This window comes from Ranitomeya imitator, chromosome 5 (assembly GCF_032444005.1).
Source record: "Ranitomeya imitator isolate aRanImi1 chromosome 5, aRanImi1.pri, whole genome shotgun sequence".
NCBI classification, from domain to species: Eukaryota; Metazoa; Chordata; class Amphibia; order Anura; family Dendrobatidae; genus Ranitomeya; species Ranitomeya imitator.
In genome coordinates, this window is record NC_091286.1 from 40024943 (window position 1) to 40041932 (window position 16990).

The window sequence follows — 16990 nt, forward strand, 5'->3', positions numbered from 1 at the left end:
ACCTAATAATTGTATGATACAATATTGTTCTGCTCCAGGAAGACATCCAGGCCTCTCTTGAACCCCTCGACTGAGTTCGTCATCACCACCTCCTCAGGCAAGCAATTCCAGATTCTCACTGCCCTAACAGTAAAGAATCCTCTTCTATGTTGGTGGAAAAACCTTCTCTCCTCCAGACGCAAAGAATGCCCCCTTGTGCCCGTCACCTTCCTTGGTATAAACAGATCCTCAGCGAGATATTTGTATTGTCCCCTTATATACTTATACATGGTTATTAGATCGCCCCTCAGTCGTCTTTTTTCTAGACTAAATAATCCTAATTTCGCTAATCTATCTGGGTATTGTAGTTCTCCCATCCCCTTTATTTATTTTGTTGCCCTCCTTTGTACTCTCTCTAGTTCCATTATATCCTTCCTGAGCACCGGTGCCCAAAACTGGACACAGTACTCCATGTGCGGTCTAACTAGGGATTTGTACAGAGGCAGTATAATGCTCTCATCATGTGTATCCAGACCTCTTTTAATGCACCCCATGATCCTGTTTGCCTTGGCAGCTGCTGCCTGGCACTGGCTGCTCCAGGTAAGTTTATCATTAACTAGGATCCCCAAGTCCTTCTCCCTGTCAGATTTACCCAGTGGTTTCCCGTTCAGTGTGTAATGGTGATATTGATTCCCTCTTCCCATGTGTATAACCTTACATTTATCATTGTTAAACCTCATCTGCCACCTTTCAGCCCAAGTTTCCAACTTATCCAGATCCATCTGTAGCAGAATACTATCTTCTCTTGTATTAACTGCATTACATAGTTTTGTATCATCTGCAAATATCGATATTTTACTGTGTAAACCTTCTACCAGATCATTAATGAATATGTTGAAGAGAACAGGTCCCAATACTGACCCCTGCGGTACCCCACTGGTCACAGCGACCCAGTTAGAGACTATACCATTTATAACCACCCTCTGCTTTCTATCACTAAGCCAGTTACTAACCCATTTACACACATTTTCCCCCAGACCAAGCATTCTCATTTTGTGTACCAACCTCTTGTGCGGCACGGTATCAAACGCTTTGGAAAAATCGAGATATACCACGTCCAATGACTCACCGTGGTCCAGTCTATAGCTTACCTCTTCATAAAAACTGATTAGATTGGTTTGACAGGAGCGATTTCTCATAAACCCATGCTGATATGGAGTTAAACAGTTATTCTCATTGAGATAATCCAGAATAACATCCCTCAGAAACCCTTCAAATATTTTACCAACAATAGAGGTTAGACTTACTGGCCTATAATTTCCAGGTTCACTTTTAGAGCCCTTTTTGAATATTGGCACCACATTTGCTATGCGCCAGTCCTGCGGAACAGACCCTGTCGCTATAGAGTCACTAAAAATAAGAAATAATGGTTTATCTATTACATTACTTAGTTCTCTTAGTACTCGTGGGTGTATGCCATCCGGACCCGGAGATTTATCTATTTTAATCTTATTTAGCCGGTTTCGCACCTCTTCTTGGGTTAGATTGGTGACCCTTAATATAGGGTTTTCATTGTTTCTTGGGATTTCACCTAGCATTTCATTTTCCACCGTGAATACCGTGGAGAAGAAGGTGTTTAATATGTTAGCTTTTTCCTCGTCATCTACAACCATTCTTTCCTCACTATTTTTTAAGGGGCCTACATTTTCAGTTTTTATTCTTTTACTATTGATATAGTTGAAGAACAGTTTGGGATTAGTTTTACTCTCCTTAGCAATGTGCTTCTCTGTTTCCTTTTTGGCAGCTTTAATTAGTTTTTTAGATAAAGTATTTTTCTCCCTATAGTTTTTTAGAGCTTCAATGGTGCCATCCTGCTTTAGTAGTGCAAATGCTTTCTTTTTACTGTTAATTGCCTGTCTTACTTCTTTGTTTAGCCACATTGGGTTTTTCCTATTTCTAGTCCTTTTATTCCCACAAGGTATAAACCGCTTACACTGCCTATTTAGGATGTTCTTAAACATTTCCCATTTATTATCTGTATTCTTATTTCTGAGGATATTGTCCCAGAATATTTTTTATTTTAATTCTTTATTTTACACATCACTATGGATCCGATACCGATTCCCGATACCACAAAAGTATCGGAACTCGGTATCGGAATTCCGATACCGCAAGTATCGGCCGATACCCGATACTTGCGGTATCGGAATGCTCAACACTACTGGTAACAGGTAAATAACATGGACATCTTTCTGGGCAGTTTTTACTTTAACAAATGTACTTTTGGGTAAAATGGATTTTTACAGTCAATTTATCAAAAATCCTTTGGACGGGCAGATCGCTATAGTCTCCATACAGCACAGTATAGAGTGGACTGCAGAATACAGTAAATTAAAGAGTTATTTTCATTTTTCAAAACTGGGCAAAATTCGGAAGCAGCTTTTCAATTTACTGCTTATCAAAATTCTGCAAAAGGTTCCACCTTTCACTTAGGGGAGTACTGACTTTTGTAGCCAATGGTTTAGACATGAATGGCTATGTATTATTTAGAGGACACATCAAATTTAAACTGTTATATAAGCTGTACACTGATTACTTTACATTGCATCAAAGAGTCAGATCTTCAGTGTTGTCCCACGGAAAGATATGTAAAAATATTTACAAAAAAGTGAGGGGTGTACTCACTTTTCTGATATACTGTACCCACTTGTTTTTTTGTAGGGTGAGATCTTTCTTTTTTTTTCATTTTTCGGTATATGTAACTGACATGACATTACTGTATTGTTTCAGCATTGGAGCATTAACCAGTTTAAAGAAACATTCACATCAAAGATTTTATCCTCTTACCATATTGCAGTCATCATATTATACAGCACTGTGCACTTACAATTGCTCATTTTGCCTTTCTGCCCAGATAATTCTTCTATTTTCTCTACTCTATGTAGAAACAGGAAGACTCTTGTCCCTTGCATTTATTATTCCCCTCTTGATCTTGTGACACAGTTGCTCCTTCCTCTCCTTGCCAAGGACATTCACAGTGACTTATGAGTCATGCAGAGGAAATTGACTTTTTGTTTCTGCATAGAGCTTGGGATCCTAGTGGTAACTTTTCCCCTTGTGGAAAGTGACATGTCAAGCCTGCTATGCTACGGTGAGGAGACTTTTAAGCCTTGCAATGCTCCTCTGGGAAATGAAAGATGCCAATTGTCTCTTCAGAGAGGAAGAGGACTAGAACTCTAGTGCCACCTATAGGAAGTAGAAATCCTAAAAGTCAATATCGACCCGTTAACGAGCCTTGTCACATGTCATAGGATAAAAGTCAAGCCAGAATCTCAATTTGCCAATTGAGATTATGGTTTGGCTTTTCTCCTATGTCATGTGACAAGGCTGGCTAAAGGGTCAATATTAATGTTTAGGATTGCTACCTCCAATAGGTGGCACTAGAATTCTTCTCTGACGAGACAATTTAAATAGAGCTTAGAAGGATTTAGCTAGTCAATTTTTAAACAAGTGAGGCCATAGACCTAATGGAAAACAGAAGAATTATCTAGGTAGAAAGGCAAAATGAGCAATTGTAAGTACACAGTGCTACATAATATGATGATTGCAATATATTAAGAGGATAAAAAAACTTTGATGGGACTGTTTCCTTAAACCCAATAGAGTCCTGGTAAATACACTGCTCAAAAAAATAAAGGGAACACTAAAATCCCACATCCTAGATATCACTGAATGAAATATTCCAGTTGTAAATCTTTATTCATTACATAGTAGAATGTGTTGAGAAGAATAAAACCTAAAAATGATCAATGTAAATCACAACTAATATCCCACGGAGGTCTGGAGTTGGAATGATGCTCAAAATCAAAGTAGAAAATGAAGTTACAGGCTGATCCAACTTCAGTGGAAACGCCTCAAGACAAGGAAATGATGCTCAGTAGTGTGTGGCCTCCATGTGCCTGTATGATCTCCCTACAATGCCTGGGCATGCTCCTGATGAGGTGGAGGACGGTCTCCTGAGAGATCTCCTCCCAGACCTGGACTAAAGCATACGTCAACTCCTGGACAGTCTGTGGATGGTGCGAGACATGATGTCTCAGATGTGTTCAATCAGATTCAGGTCTGGGGAACGGGCGGGCCAGTCCATAGCTTCAATGCCTTCATCTTGCAGGAACTTCTGACACACTCCAGCCACATGAGGTCTGGCATTGTCCTGCATTAGGAGGAACCCAGGGCCAACCGCACCAGAATATAGTCTCACAAGGATTCTGAGGATCTGATCTCGGTACCTAATAGCAGTCAGGCTACCTCTGGCGAGCACATGGAGGGCTGTGCGTCCCTCCAAAGAAATGCCACCCCACACCATTACTGACCCACTGCCAAACCGGTCATGCTGAAGGATGTTGCAGGCAGCAGATCGCTCTCCATGGCATCTCCAGACTCTGTCACGTCTGTCACATGTGCTCAGTGTGAACCTGCTTTCATCTGTGAAGAGCACAGGGTGGCAGTGGCAAATTTGCTAATCCTGGTGTTCTGTGGCAAATGCCAAGCGTCCTGCATGGTGTTGGGCTGTGAGCACAAACTCCATCTGGGGACGTCTGGCACTCAGACCATCCTCATGGAGTCGGTTTCTAACCGTTTGTGCAGACACATGCACATTTGTGGCCTGCTGGAGGTCATTTTGCAGGGCTCTGGCAGTGCTCCTCCTGTTGCTCCTTGCACAAAGGCTGAGGCAGTGGTCCTGCTACTGGGTTGTTGCCCTCCTATGTCTCCCTCCATGTCTCCTGGGGTACTGGCCTGTCTCCTGGTAGTGCCTCCACCCTCTGGACACTACGCTGACAGACACAGCAAACCTTCTTGCCACTGCTCGCATTGATGTGCCATCCTGGATGAGCTGCACTACCTGAGCCACTTGTGTGGGTTGTAGAGTCCGTCTCATGCTACCATGAGTGTGAAAGCACAACCAACATTCAAAAGTGACCAAAACATCAGCCAGAAAGCATTGGTACTGAGATGTGGTCTGTGGTCCCCACCTGCAGAACCACTCCTTTATTGAGGGTGTCCTGATAATTGCCAATAATTTCCATCTGTTGTCTATTCCATTTGCACAACAGCATGTGAAATTGATTGTCTATCAGTGTTGCTTCCTAAGTGAACAGTTTGATTTCACAGAAGTTTGATTTACTTGGATTTATATTCTGTTGTTTTAGTGTTCCTTTTTTTTTTGAGCAGTGTATGATAAGTTTAGGGGTTTTATGTGTTTTATTAATATTGCGTGTCTGTCTTTTTTGGCAGCCAAAAGGATCATTACTTTTAAATTCTTCATTAAAAGTTACATTTTAACAGTCCACTTCTGCTACAGTCGGGTTTCTTTTTGGTAGACAATATATTTAGCTTCTGTTTGAGAATCCTGAGATTTGAATTTTGCCTGATCCGCTCATCTCTACCGCTGGGTTTATATGACCAAGTTTTGGCATAAACTTTGTGACAAAATGGAGCAAGTAATGCTCAGACAGTTCAGATATGAAGTTGCAGAATCGGTACGGAATAATGTCATTGATTCATAAAGGTAATCCACTATATAAGCCAATTACAGAGTTTTCTGGATTTTTAATACTGAGATTTCTATAGTATATAGTCCATCAATATTTTGATAAAATGGGGGCTGAAGCAAATATCTGAGGAGATGTCACAGTGTAGAGGGATCATCCTTATTCTCATTTGCACGTGGAAACACGAGAAGCAATGGAATGAAACCGAAAGGGAGAAGATACAGATTAGATATTAGACAGTGAGGGTGACCAATGAGTGGAACAGGCTGCTACGAGAGGTGGTGAGTTCTCCTTCAATGGACGTCTTCAAACAGAGGCTGGGCAGACATCTGTCAGAGATGGTTTAGTGAATCCTGCGTTGATCAGGGGGTTGGACACGATGACCCTGGAGGTCCCTTCCAACTCTAACATTGTAATGATTTTATGATTCTGAGCAACTGTAACAAAGTACCACGTCAACTCCCATGTCACCTAGACACAGTGCTGTATTTATGGCTGTGACTGCGCCTGGTACTGTGACTGTGAACTATAGAACCAGGCACAGTCACAATCACAGCACCAGAACCCCTTCAATCAGCTGAGTTACCAAGTGAAGGACACCTGCCAATCAACTGTTGATGGACCATTGTATAAAACTACTTTAATTCTGTAAGTAGGCTGTCAAACTGTTCATAGGTGACATATGTCATGCACTAAGGCGCATCTGCTCCAACCATTATAAAGTGAACCTGAAGTCTTATCATTGCCTATTGATAAGCAATGATCATCTATCAGTTCATTAAACACCTGCTCGGCTCTTCTATGTTTTTTATTGCATGCAGTTATTAGTGACCTTTGTAAAAGAGCAGCGAACATCACGCATATGTTTCTGTCCTCCATCTTCAAGTAGCTTCCACAGTCCAGGATATTGATCAATTTTAGTGAAGTATTCAGCCTAAGAAAATATTAACTAGATTAAGTGTCATCAACCTCGGGTGATCGAGTACTGAACAGAGCCTCGTCGAGAACGTGTCAAGAAGAGGTGAGAACCGTGACAACGTCTTTCTTCTGTAAGTACAAGAACAAATCCTTAAGGGTGGTTTTCCCATCTAAGTAGGTGATGGCGTATTACAAGGATATTTCATCACTTTATAATGAAAAGGGGTCCAACCACCAATCCGGAGAAAGATCAATGTCACTTTTTTTCTTTAACAGAGGTGCTTCTGGAAATTTGCCCCACAGGGACCTGCAGCCAGCCCCATTCAGTTACATCAGCCCTTTTGTTTCCCAGAACTGGTGGCAGTCTGGAGCTCAGACCTCCAGTGGTCATAAAGTGATAGAATAACCTACTGAAGTGACATCATTTACAGAGGTGGGAGTATTTCTTTAAAGAGAATCTTTCTGCTATTTTTTTCAAGATGGACTGGACGCTCAATGTCAGAAATAAAACTTTTTTTTAATGTAATTTTGCTTCTTCGTTGTGGAGATATTAATGTCCAAAGTATTTGTCACCTAATGAGTTAACTTTAGTTAAAGCCCAAGTGGGCGTTATCTAATAGCGACTCATAAAAAGAAAAGGAGTACACGCCCCTCACTGAAAAGTATCTGATAACACCCACTAAAGTTAACTCTTCAGGTGCCAAATACTTCAATTATTAATATCTCTGCGAGATGAAAAAATAACAAAAAAACATTTTACTCCTCTCTGCAGCCCCTATTGCACAGTGTGTCCAGCCCAACGTTAAAAAAATTTGTAAAAACCCTCCTTAAGTTGCCACCTAAAATGGATAGCACTTTCCATGTAACATTAATGAAATTAAGATATTATGCACCACAATTATACAATGGGGCTTAATTTGCACAGAACCTGTTATTTGCTAGTAATTTGTGTTTTTGTTCCTTGGTGGAATGCCACCGTTCCCCTTAATCCAGTGATGTTTTTGTTTTTGTTCCCGCAACTCTCCATTCCTGAGATATGTCCCTTTATTTACTGTATGTAACTCTAGACTTGATAGCCAAGTGGGTGTGGTTCTAAAACATAGAAGACCTGATGACCGCACTCACTTGGTATAACACATAAAGCAACTTATGGCTTAAATGAAAAATTACTTTTATTGAATTTTTTTCTATGGTGTTGCTTGCTGGGGGTCCAGGTCCAAAGACCCCCCATCGATAATTGAAACCAAAAAGAAGTGCTCAGCTTATCCTTGAGCCCAAGCACAGCAGTGTTCAGACTCATTAAAAAGTCCATGGTTCCATACACCTCAAAAGTAAGCTGAGCTCTTCTACCTCTTAATTTTGGGGATCAGTAGAGGTTTGAGGACTCAGTTTGTCCTTTAGACTCACATTGGATGTTTCTGTAGTGAATGTTGAACTTTACAATAAGGCCCCTTTCACACATCAGTGGGTAAGTCTCTATCTCCTGTAAATTGTAAGCTCTTATGGCCAGTGGGGTCCTCCTTCTCTCTGTCTCTCTGTCTCTTTCTCTCCTGTAGGGTATAAACCCTTATGGTTAGTGGGATCCTCTATCATGTGTAGAGTGTAAGCTCATGGTCAGCAGGGTCCTCTCTATCTCCTGTAAACCCTTATGGTCAGTGGGGTCCTCTCTCTGACTCCGGTGGAGTGTAAGATCTTATGGTCAGCAGGGTCCTCTCTCTCTCCTGAAGAGTGTAAGCTCATGGTCCTCTGTCTCTCTCCTGTAGAGTGTAACCCCTTATGGTCAGTGGGGTCCTCTCTCTCTCCTGTAAAGTGTACACCCTTATGGTCAGTGGGGTCATCTCTCTCCTGTAGAGTGTAACCCCTTATGGTCAGTGGGGTCCTCTCTCTCCTGTAGAGTGTAAACCCTTATAGTCAGTGGGGTCCTCTCTCTCCTATACAGTGTAGGATCTTTTGGTAAGGGAAATCCTCTCTCTTCTGTAGAGTATAACCTCTAATGGTCAGGGGAGTCCTTTCTCTCTCTTTCCTGTAGAGTGTTAGCTCCTGTAATCAGTAGGGTCCCTTGTCTCTCACTTGTAAGGTGTAAGCTCTTATGATCATCAAGGTCCTCTCTATCTCCTGTATATTTTAAGCTCTTATGGTCAGTGTGGTCCTCTCTTTCTCTCCTGCAGGGTGTAAACCCTTGTGATCAGTGAGTTCATCTCTCTACTGTACAGTGTAAGCTCTTATGGTCAGTGTGGTCCTCTCTTTCTTTCTGTCTTGCAGAGGGTAGACCCTTATGGTCAGCGGGGTTCTCTCTCTCTCTCTCTCTCCTGTAGAGTGTAAGCTCTTATGGTCAGTGTGGCTCTCTCTTTCTCTCTATCTTGTAGAGCAGTGTTCCCCAACTCCAGTCCTCAAGAGCCAATGTTTATTGCAAAGGTGATGGAATTCTTGCCTTTCCAGGTAATGCAATTATCACCTGGGCAATATTAAGGAAATCCTGAAAACATGAGCTGTTGGTGGCTCTTGAGGACCGGAGTTGGGGAACACTGTTGTAGAGTGTAGACCCTTATGGTTAGCGGGGTCCTCTCTGTCTCCTGTACAGTGTAAGGTTTTATGATCAGTGGGGTCCTCTCTGTCTCCTATACAGTGTAAGGTTTTATGATCAGCGGGGTCCTCTCTGTCTCCTGTACAGTGTAAGGTTTTATGATCAGCGGGGTTCTCTTTTTCTACTGTAGAGTGTATGATTTTATGATCAGCGGGGTCCTCTCTCTCTAGAGTAGAGTGTAAGGTTTTATGATCAGCGGGGTCCTCTCTCTACAGTAGATTGTAAGGTTTTATGATCAGCGAGGTCCTCGCTCTCTACAGTAGAGTGTAAGGTTTTGTGATCAGCGGGGTCCTCTCTCTCTACAGTAGAGTGTAAGGTTTTATGATCAGCTGGGTCCTCTCTCTACTGTAGAGTGTAAGGTTTTATGATCAGCGGGGTCCTCTCTCTCTACTGTAGAGTGTAAGGTTTTATGATCAACGGGGTCCTCTCTGTCTCCTGTACAGTGTAACGTTTTATGATCAGTGGGGTCCTCTCTCTCTACTGTAGAGTGTAAGGTTTTATGATCAGTGGGGTCCTCTCTGTCTCCTATACAGTGTAAGGTTTTATGATCAGCGGGGTCCTCTCTGTCTCCTGTACAGTGTAAGGTTTTATGATCAGCGGGGTTCTCTTTTTCTACTGTAGAGTGTATGATTTTATGATCAGCGGGGTCCTCTCTCTCTAGAGTAGAGTGTAAGGTTTTATGATCAGCGGGGTCCTCTCTCTACAGTAGATTGTAAGGTTTTATGATCAGCGAGGTCCTCGCTCTCTACAGTAGAGTGTAAGGTTTTGTGATCAGTGGGGTCCTCTCTCTCTACAGTAGAGTGTAAGGTTTTATGATCAGCAGGGTCCTCTCTCTACTGTAGAGTGTAAGGTTTTATGATCAGCGGGGTCCTCTCTCTCTACTGTAGAGTGTAAGGTTTTATGATCAACGGGGTCCTCTCTGTCTCCTGTACAGTGTAACGTTTTATGATCAGCGGGGTCCTCTCTCTCTACTGTACAGTGTAAGGTTTTATGATCAGCGGGGTCCTCTCTCTCTAAAGTAGAGTGTAAGGTTTTATGATCAGTGGGGTCCTCTCTCTCTACAGTAGAGTGTAAGGTTTTATGATCAGCGGGGTCCTCTCTCTCAACAGTAGAGTGTAAGGTTTTATGATCAGCGGGGTCCTCTCTCTCTACAGTAGAGTGTAAGGTTTTATGATCAGCGGGGTCCTCTCTCTCTACAGTAGAGTGTAAGGTTTTATGATCAGCGAGGTCCTCGCTCTCTACAGTAGAGTGTAAGGTTTTGTGATCAGTGGGGTCCTCTCTCTCTACAGTAGAGTGTAAGGTTTTATGATCAGCGGGGTCCTCTCTCTCTACAATAGAGTGTAAGGTTTTATGATCAGCGGGGTCCTCTCTCTCTACAGTAGAGTGTAAGGTTTTATGATCAGCGGGGTCCTCTCTCTCTACAATAGAGTGTAAGGTTTTATGATCAGCGGGGTCCTCTCTCTCTACAGTAGAGTGTAAGGTTTTATGATCAGCGGGGTCCTCTCTCTCTACAGTAGAGTGTAAGGTTTTATGATCAGCGGGGTCCTCTCTCTCTCTTGCAGCAAACCTAAATCTTATGGATAATTCAGCACAGTTGGCGAATTCGAATTTCATTAGATTAGCTCATCTCTTGTTATCATATATATTTACTATCTGCGTAATGTACAGTATCCTTACCAAATTTATGAACAATTAAGATGTAATGTTAAAAAAATAGTAAAGTTTTATATTTTTATACTTGCGTGTGAGAAACCAGCAGTACCATTCATGGCCACTACTCAATGTACGGAGCTGTTCCCATTCGTTCTGCGGTCCCTTCAATCAGCTGATCGCTGGGGGGTGACATGAGGCAGAAGCTCACCCATCTGATATTGATGATCTATTCTAAGGATAGGTCATCATTACTAAATGTTTGCAATATTCCTTTTACTAAAGACAAGATTTGTAAATTTTGTTCCATCTTAGATATAATTAATTGGCACATAATTGTGGACTTTTCCAAGGGTGTACTTACTGATGACATTAGATTATTAGAATAGCTTTGTACAGCTCCACATCCCCTGGTGACCTTATGTAGCTGTCAGAAACATCAAAATCTGTTTAGCGTCACAAATACACTATAGGTAAAGGGGGCAAATACTTTTCACATCAATGAGCCATTCTCGTTCTTTATCTTTGGTGAATAAAGTTTATAGATTTAATTACACTTTACATCAATAAATTAAAACCTGCCGTGCTGCCAGTCTGCTGCGGTTTCCATTATCTCGGTCCCTTTTTTCAGTTGGTGTGATGGGACAGTCATGTACAGTAACCCCAGTATTTGAGCTCTAGTAAAATATTAATTTGACTTTTGGCCCTTGACGCTATCATTTAACATTGTGCTTGGTCGTGACACTTCCCATCCTATCTTATCTCGTTCAATGTCTACAGATCAATGTCTACAAATCAATAATTGAGTAACATCATGTGCTGCCAATTTCTGTGTTGCAGATTAAAATATGCAGAATACTGTGAGGTCAGGTATGTGAAAAATGGAACTGTAAGAAAAAAGCAGAAACGGCGCTACCTCTGCCTACGGACTGTGTCTGGTATTGCAGCCTTTCTTCATTTATAGGGAACCTGTCCCACGGTACATGCATTTCATATGGACAATATTTTATAGAGGAGGAGCTAAATAGAGAAGAATTAATTTTATTTATGCAAATCCCAGCTCTTTCCATTCCTAGGAGTCCAGTGGGCCGTCCTACTCAGTAACTGAAAATTAGCTAACGATATCATATCAGGGTTGGCTGTAAATCAATAAATAAGACCTCCTACTGGACTCCTAAGCATTGAAACAGTAGAGATGTCAATGAAGAAGCTACAAAATTTCCTGAATTTTCTCCCGCAAAACTGTATCAATCTTCTCAGTTGTTTTTTGCTCTATACTCTGCTGACCACAGATACGACTGTATGTACTTCATGATAGATGTGTCATTCCTAACTTTTCCCATTGGCTCGACATATCCTAAGATGACTTATGCAGTGTAACCAATTTTGAAAATAAAATAGTGATTTTGTGATACTCTGTCAGGAGATGTGTATTGCATACTGTCAAGAGTTTTCCTAGCATTTCGAGATGTGTTTAAATTGTGCAGTAAGAAATTGCACTTTGAAAAATGGTAATAGAAGGTCAATATGTTGGAGGAGAGGACTCCTTTAACTCCTGATTGGGGTTCACACAAGGTGGACATTGGTGGAATAAGAATAGGACACCCAACTATTGCTAAAATGAGGTGGCAAACAGCCATGTCACTTATCTTCTGTTGGCCCTGCTTGGCTTTCTACGGAGGACACGTGGGAAGGACATTATAATAAACTAGATTGTGGCCCGAACGCATCGGGTATTCTAGAATATGCATGTCCCCGTAGTATATGGACAATGATGATTCCAGAATTCGCGGCAGACTGTGCCCGTCGCTGATTGGTCGAGGCAACCTTTATGACATCATCGTCGCCATGGCAACCATTATGACATCATCGTCGCTGTGCCCGTTGCTGATTGGTCGAGGCCTGGTGGCCTCGACCAATCAGAGACGCGGGATGTCTACGTCCTTTATGACATCATCGTCGCTGTGCTCGTCGCTGATTGGTCGAGGCCTAGCGGCCTCGACCAATCAGAGACGCGGGATTTCTACGTCGATGCTGTGCCCGTCACTGATTGGTCGAGGCCTGGCGGCCTCGACCAATCAGAGAGCCGGGATTTCCAGGACAGACAGACAGACAGACAGACAGACAGACGGAAAAACCCTTAGACAATTATATATATAGATGGTTATCTTTGTGGCAGCAGAGACGGGAGTCTAAATGGAGCAATGCCTTCAAGCTCTGTTGCTACTGCTTCCTAGCAATCACTGGAAAGAAGAGGTGCAGCAATCAGGCCTCTGTCAAATAAACATTCACTGCATATCCTAGCAATATACCACCAATAGTGATGAGCGAGCGTGCTGGGGTAAGGTGTTCTCCGAGCTTGCTCATGTGCTAACCGAGTGTCTTCAGAGTGCTCGAAAAGTATGTTTGACTATCTGCAGCTGCATGTCCTGCGGCTGTTTGACAGCCGCAACACACGCAGGGATTGAATGTTTGTTAGGCAATCCCAGCATGTGTTGTGGCTGTTGAATAGCCGCAAGACATTCAGCAACCAGGGCTCAAGAATAGTATTTGAGCACGCTGAAGACACTCGGTTAGCACCCGAGCATATTCGGATAATACCTTATCCCAGCATGTTCACTCCTTACTAACTAGAAATTGTTTGCTAGGCTCACCTAATGAGGTGGATCCTCCAAGCCCAAGGTCTGGGTGGGCACATGACACACAGGCATCAGTGCAGCAGACAGGTGAGGCACGTGGGAAACAGGTAGTAGAGGTACTGGACAACGCAAATTGGACAGGAGACCAGGAACAGGTAGCAGATGTTCTGGAGACCGCACGTGGACAGGAGACCAAGAACAGTTAGCAGTGGTCCTGCTGGAGACCGCCAGAAAACAAGAGATCGGTTAGCAGGTAGCAGATCTTCTGGAGATCACAGGTGGACAGGAAGCCAAGTACAGTTAGCAGTGGTCCTGGACACCGCCGGAAAAAAAAAGATTGGTTAGCAGGTAACAGATGTACTGGAGACCGCAGGCGGACAGGAGACCAGTACAGTTAGCAGTGGTCCTAGAGGTTGCTGGAAAACAAAAGATCGGTTGGCAGGTAGCAGATGTACTGGAGACCGCAGGCAGACAGGAAACCGGGAACAGGTAACAGCAGTCCTGAAGGTTGCAAACATACAGAATTCCAGAATACTAAAAGTCTTAATACCAAGCCACAGTTGTGTGTCTTGGTAGGCCTTTTATAGGTCCAGGCAGATGATCATATGGGATCACACTGGGCCATCAGCAAAACCTGACGTAGAGTATGACAGAGTTCAGCGGACCACTGTAAGGGAAGCAAAGCACAAATCCGGGACGGGACAAGTGAGTAACATTACTTATTCTTAGAATAGGTGATTACTTGTTTATCCTATTGCTCCATTCTATCTCTATACGACTGTGAGATATGGCCAAGTTCAGCCTTTGTCTATCTTTATCAGTCCCATAAAGAATGAATGGAGTGATGTTGCTCATGCCTGGCAGCTACTTCATTCAGAAGGGACATTTCAGAACCTCGGTCTTGGGCCCCATGGATAGGCGATAATGTTTATAGATTGTAATAACCCTTAACCCTTGTTTTAGATTCTACAACTGAAAGCGCGAGTAGGACACCTTGCGTATTTTATGTCATGATCTTTAATATTTTGATTATTTTTTTGGTTTCTCAGGATGTCATTTTCCACCAAAACAATGACAGTCCAGAAGCAGAAATCCGCACATCTCAGTGGACTCTGGCGTTGGTACATATATGCAATCCATGGACTTTTATGTGAAATATTGTTTACAGCAACCTGGGATTTGGCTGCCACCTCCAGCTGGAAACTGATCGGTGTCAGCAGTATTTGGGCGATTTTTATATATGGAACTGCAATATTCGTCATAGAGAAAATGTCACTCTATCTGGATGGAAAATGTCATCTTCTTATTAGATGTCTCCTATACACTCTCTGGACATATGCCTGGGAGTTCTCCACTGGTTTTCTACTAAAGTTATTTAATTCCTGTCCTTGGGATTACTCTCATTTCAGTGGAAACTTTATGGGGCTCATTACTATGGAGTATGCAATACCTTGGTATTTTGGCTGCATAATAGCCGAACAAGTGGTGATCAAAAATACACTTAGACTAAAATTCCTCAAGAATTGCCAGAAAAAATGCAAAGACCAATAACTTTTTGTTTACATAAAATAACATGTAAAAGCCTTAGAATGAGATACTCTTCTCCAATATTGATGGCATGTCCACACACTATGCCTGAAAGATGCGACTTATGAGTCCAGAACCTATCTTCAGTACGAGGGCCCGTGAAAGGAGAAGGGGTGCTGTACATAGGTGACAATCTCTTCACTTCCATAAAAGTTCTGGAAAATGTAGCTCACGCTTGTCCAGCTATTTTCAGAACTGTTGCAAAGAATTGTGTACAATTTTCTATTAACATCTCGTGAAGAATTGCCTTGTTGTACCCTATGTAAACTACGAAGCTACGAGTCCGGCATTATGTCTTATGTTGCAAATCTTTAAAAAATGAATGTAGTGCCTTAACAATAGTCAATAATTTTTTTCTTTGAGATTATTGTGATATAGTTTTATATTTACTGAACATGGTATATGTTTCTTAAAGAAATGTTTAGAACAAAAAAAAACAGTGTGTGCATGGTGCGCAACAAGAGTTCTGTCTTTCTACATTTTCGGGAGTGTACGCCTACAGGAAGTGGACACTCAGACATAGTGGTCTGCATCTGAGTGTCCGCCTACATGTAGGCGTATACTCCCAAAAATGATGCCACAAAAAGGAGAAAAATGAGTCAGATGTGCATCTGTAGGTACTATTACACAGTATAACTCTATATGTATATACACAGGCCTGCACCTGTTGCGTGGTTGTAGATGTTACTAGGTGCAGCCACTTAATATTATGTGATTCTCTGTATGACTGAAACATGTATTGTACTGAGACGTAGCATAGTTCAGCCCGTCCTCACTGTTTCACAAGTGATAAGTCTGAGAACATCAATAATTGTGTTTTAATTCAATTAAATAAAAGTTTGTTAGGGTGCGTGCCCATGATCCAGTTTTGCTGTGGGTTGGACTTTGCGTACTTACGCAGCGTCAAACCAGCATCATCCAGATCTTACAGCATAGTGGATGGGATTTCAAGAAATTCCATGTCCACTATGCGTTTACGGATGCCTGCAGATCATCTGCAGAGATGGACATGCGGCGCGTCTTTCCAGACCACAGCATGTCAATTTCTGTTGCAGAGACGCGAAACAAATTTCTCCCATAGAATGTAATGGACACGGTGATTCCGCATGGTTCAGTGATCATATGAGGAGTCACCTGTGTTTAATAGATGACAGCGAGCGCTTTGAACACAGCGAACATGCTCAGCGTAAAAAAGCGCTGCTACTTCCGGATCGTGGGCACCTGGCCTTAAGTTGCTTTGAATTATTACTCCTTTTTCTCCATTTTGTAGTATCATGTGATGGAGTTTATCAGCTAAATGCAATCAATGTGCAAATCTGGCATTATTTAGTGACAACCAAAAATGATGAGCGGGAGAGAGCACACTCGCTCTGCAATCACCATTATAGTCTATATAGCCCCTTCGGCGCATGCCTCCGATATCTTTCGATTTTGAAAGGAAATAAGCATGATGTGTCTTTCATCTGCTGCACTAAGTTTCCTTCGCCAACCACTAATTCTACAGCCCCCAATTCTTACTCAGTTTTTGATGTCCTCAATGCTTAGAAATATAAGAAGATACTTATCCATGATGCAATACCATTGCGCCGACATCACTCGATTGCACTGTAAAATCTTGCACTTGCGCAGTGTGGAGCCACGCTTGCGCAATGTCGAGCAGGCAGGCACACTCGTGCAGTGTCTAGGAAATGCAGGTCCCCCGCTCAACACTGCACAAGCACGGTTCCACGATACACACTGTACAAGCATGGCTGTCCACTCCACACTATGGAAGCGCGATCCACACTACACTCTGTGCAAAAGCGGGATTTTACAGTGGATTCGAGAGACGTCGGCGCAACCCTGAACATCAATCATATTGCATGAAAAATGAGCAGGAATGATCTGACTGTATAAAGTGCGTTTTGCACATGATTACAGCACCGTTTTTAATGAAAAAAAAGTGCTAGTGATGCACCTTGCACTGGTGCTCAGTTTAGATGCTAAAAATGACATGTTCCCTTTAAGCGCAAAGAAAAACAAGGAGAGCTGGAAGTGATGATAAGGCCACGTTCACACATTCAGTATTTGGTGAGTTTTTT

The 16990-nt window shown here is 42.4% G+C and overlaps 1 protein-coding gene across 5 annotated transcripts; it reads left to right on the forward strand.

Moving 5' to 3' along the window:
* Positions 1 to 6150: 6150 nt before the first annotated feature.
* On the forward strand, positions 6151 to 15976 carry TMEM229B (transmembrane protein 229B). 5 transcript variants are annotated; one of them, XM_069768596.1, is made up of 4 exons: positions 6371 to 6580; positions 6726 to 6882; positions 11524 to 11553; positions 14372 to 15976. In XM_069768596.1, the coding sequence occupies exon 4, from the start codon at positions 14373 to 14375 to the stop codon at positions 14871 to 14873; it is 501 nt and encodes a 166-aa protein (XP_069624697.1). In that variant the 5' UTR covers positions 6371 to 6580; positions 6726 to 6882; positions 11524 to 11553; position 14372; the 3' UTR covers positions 14874 to 15976. The 5 variants fall into 5 exon arrangements, with proteins under 5 accessions (XP_069624700.1, XP_069624697.1, XP_069624696.1 ...); XM_069768599.1 differs by lacking the exons at positions 6371 to 6580; positions 6726 to 6882; positions 11524 to 11553 and adding an exon at positions 6151 to 6179; XM_069768595.1 differs by lacking the exons at positions 6726 to 6882; positions 11524 to 11553.
* The last annotated feature ends 1014 nt before the right edge of the window (positions 15977 to 16990 follow it).

Bases quoted from the DNA above. Each gene is read 5' to 3' on its own strand.
- TMEM229B (XM_069768599.1), top strand. From the start codon at position 14,373: ATGTCATTTTCCACCAAAACAATGACAGTCCAGAAGCAGAAATCCGCA.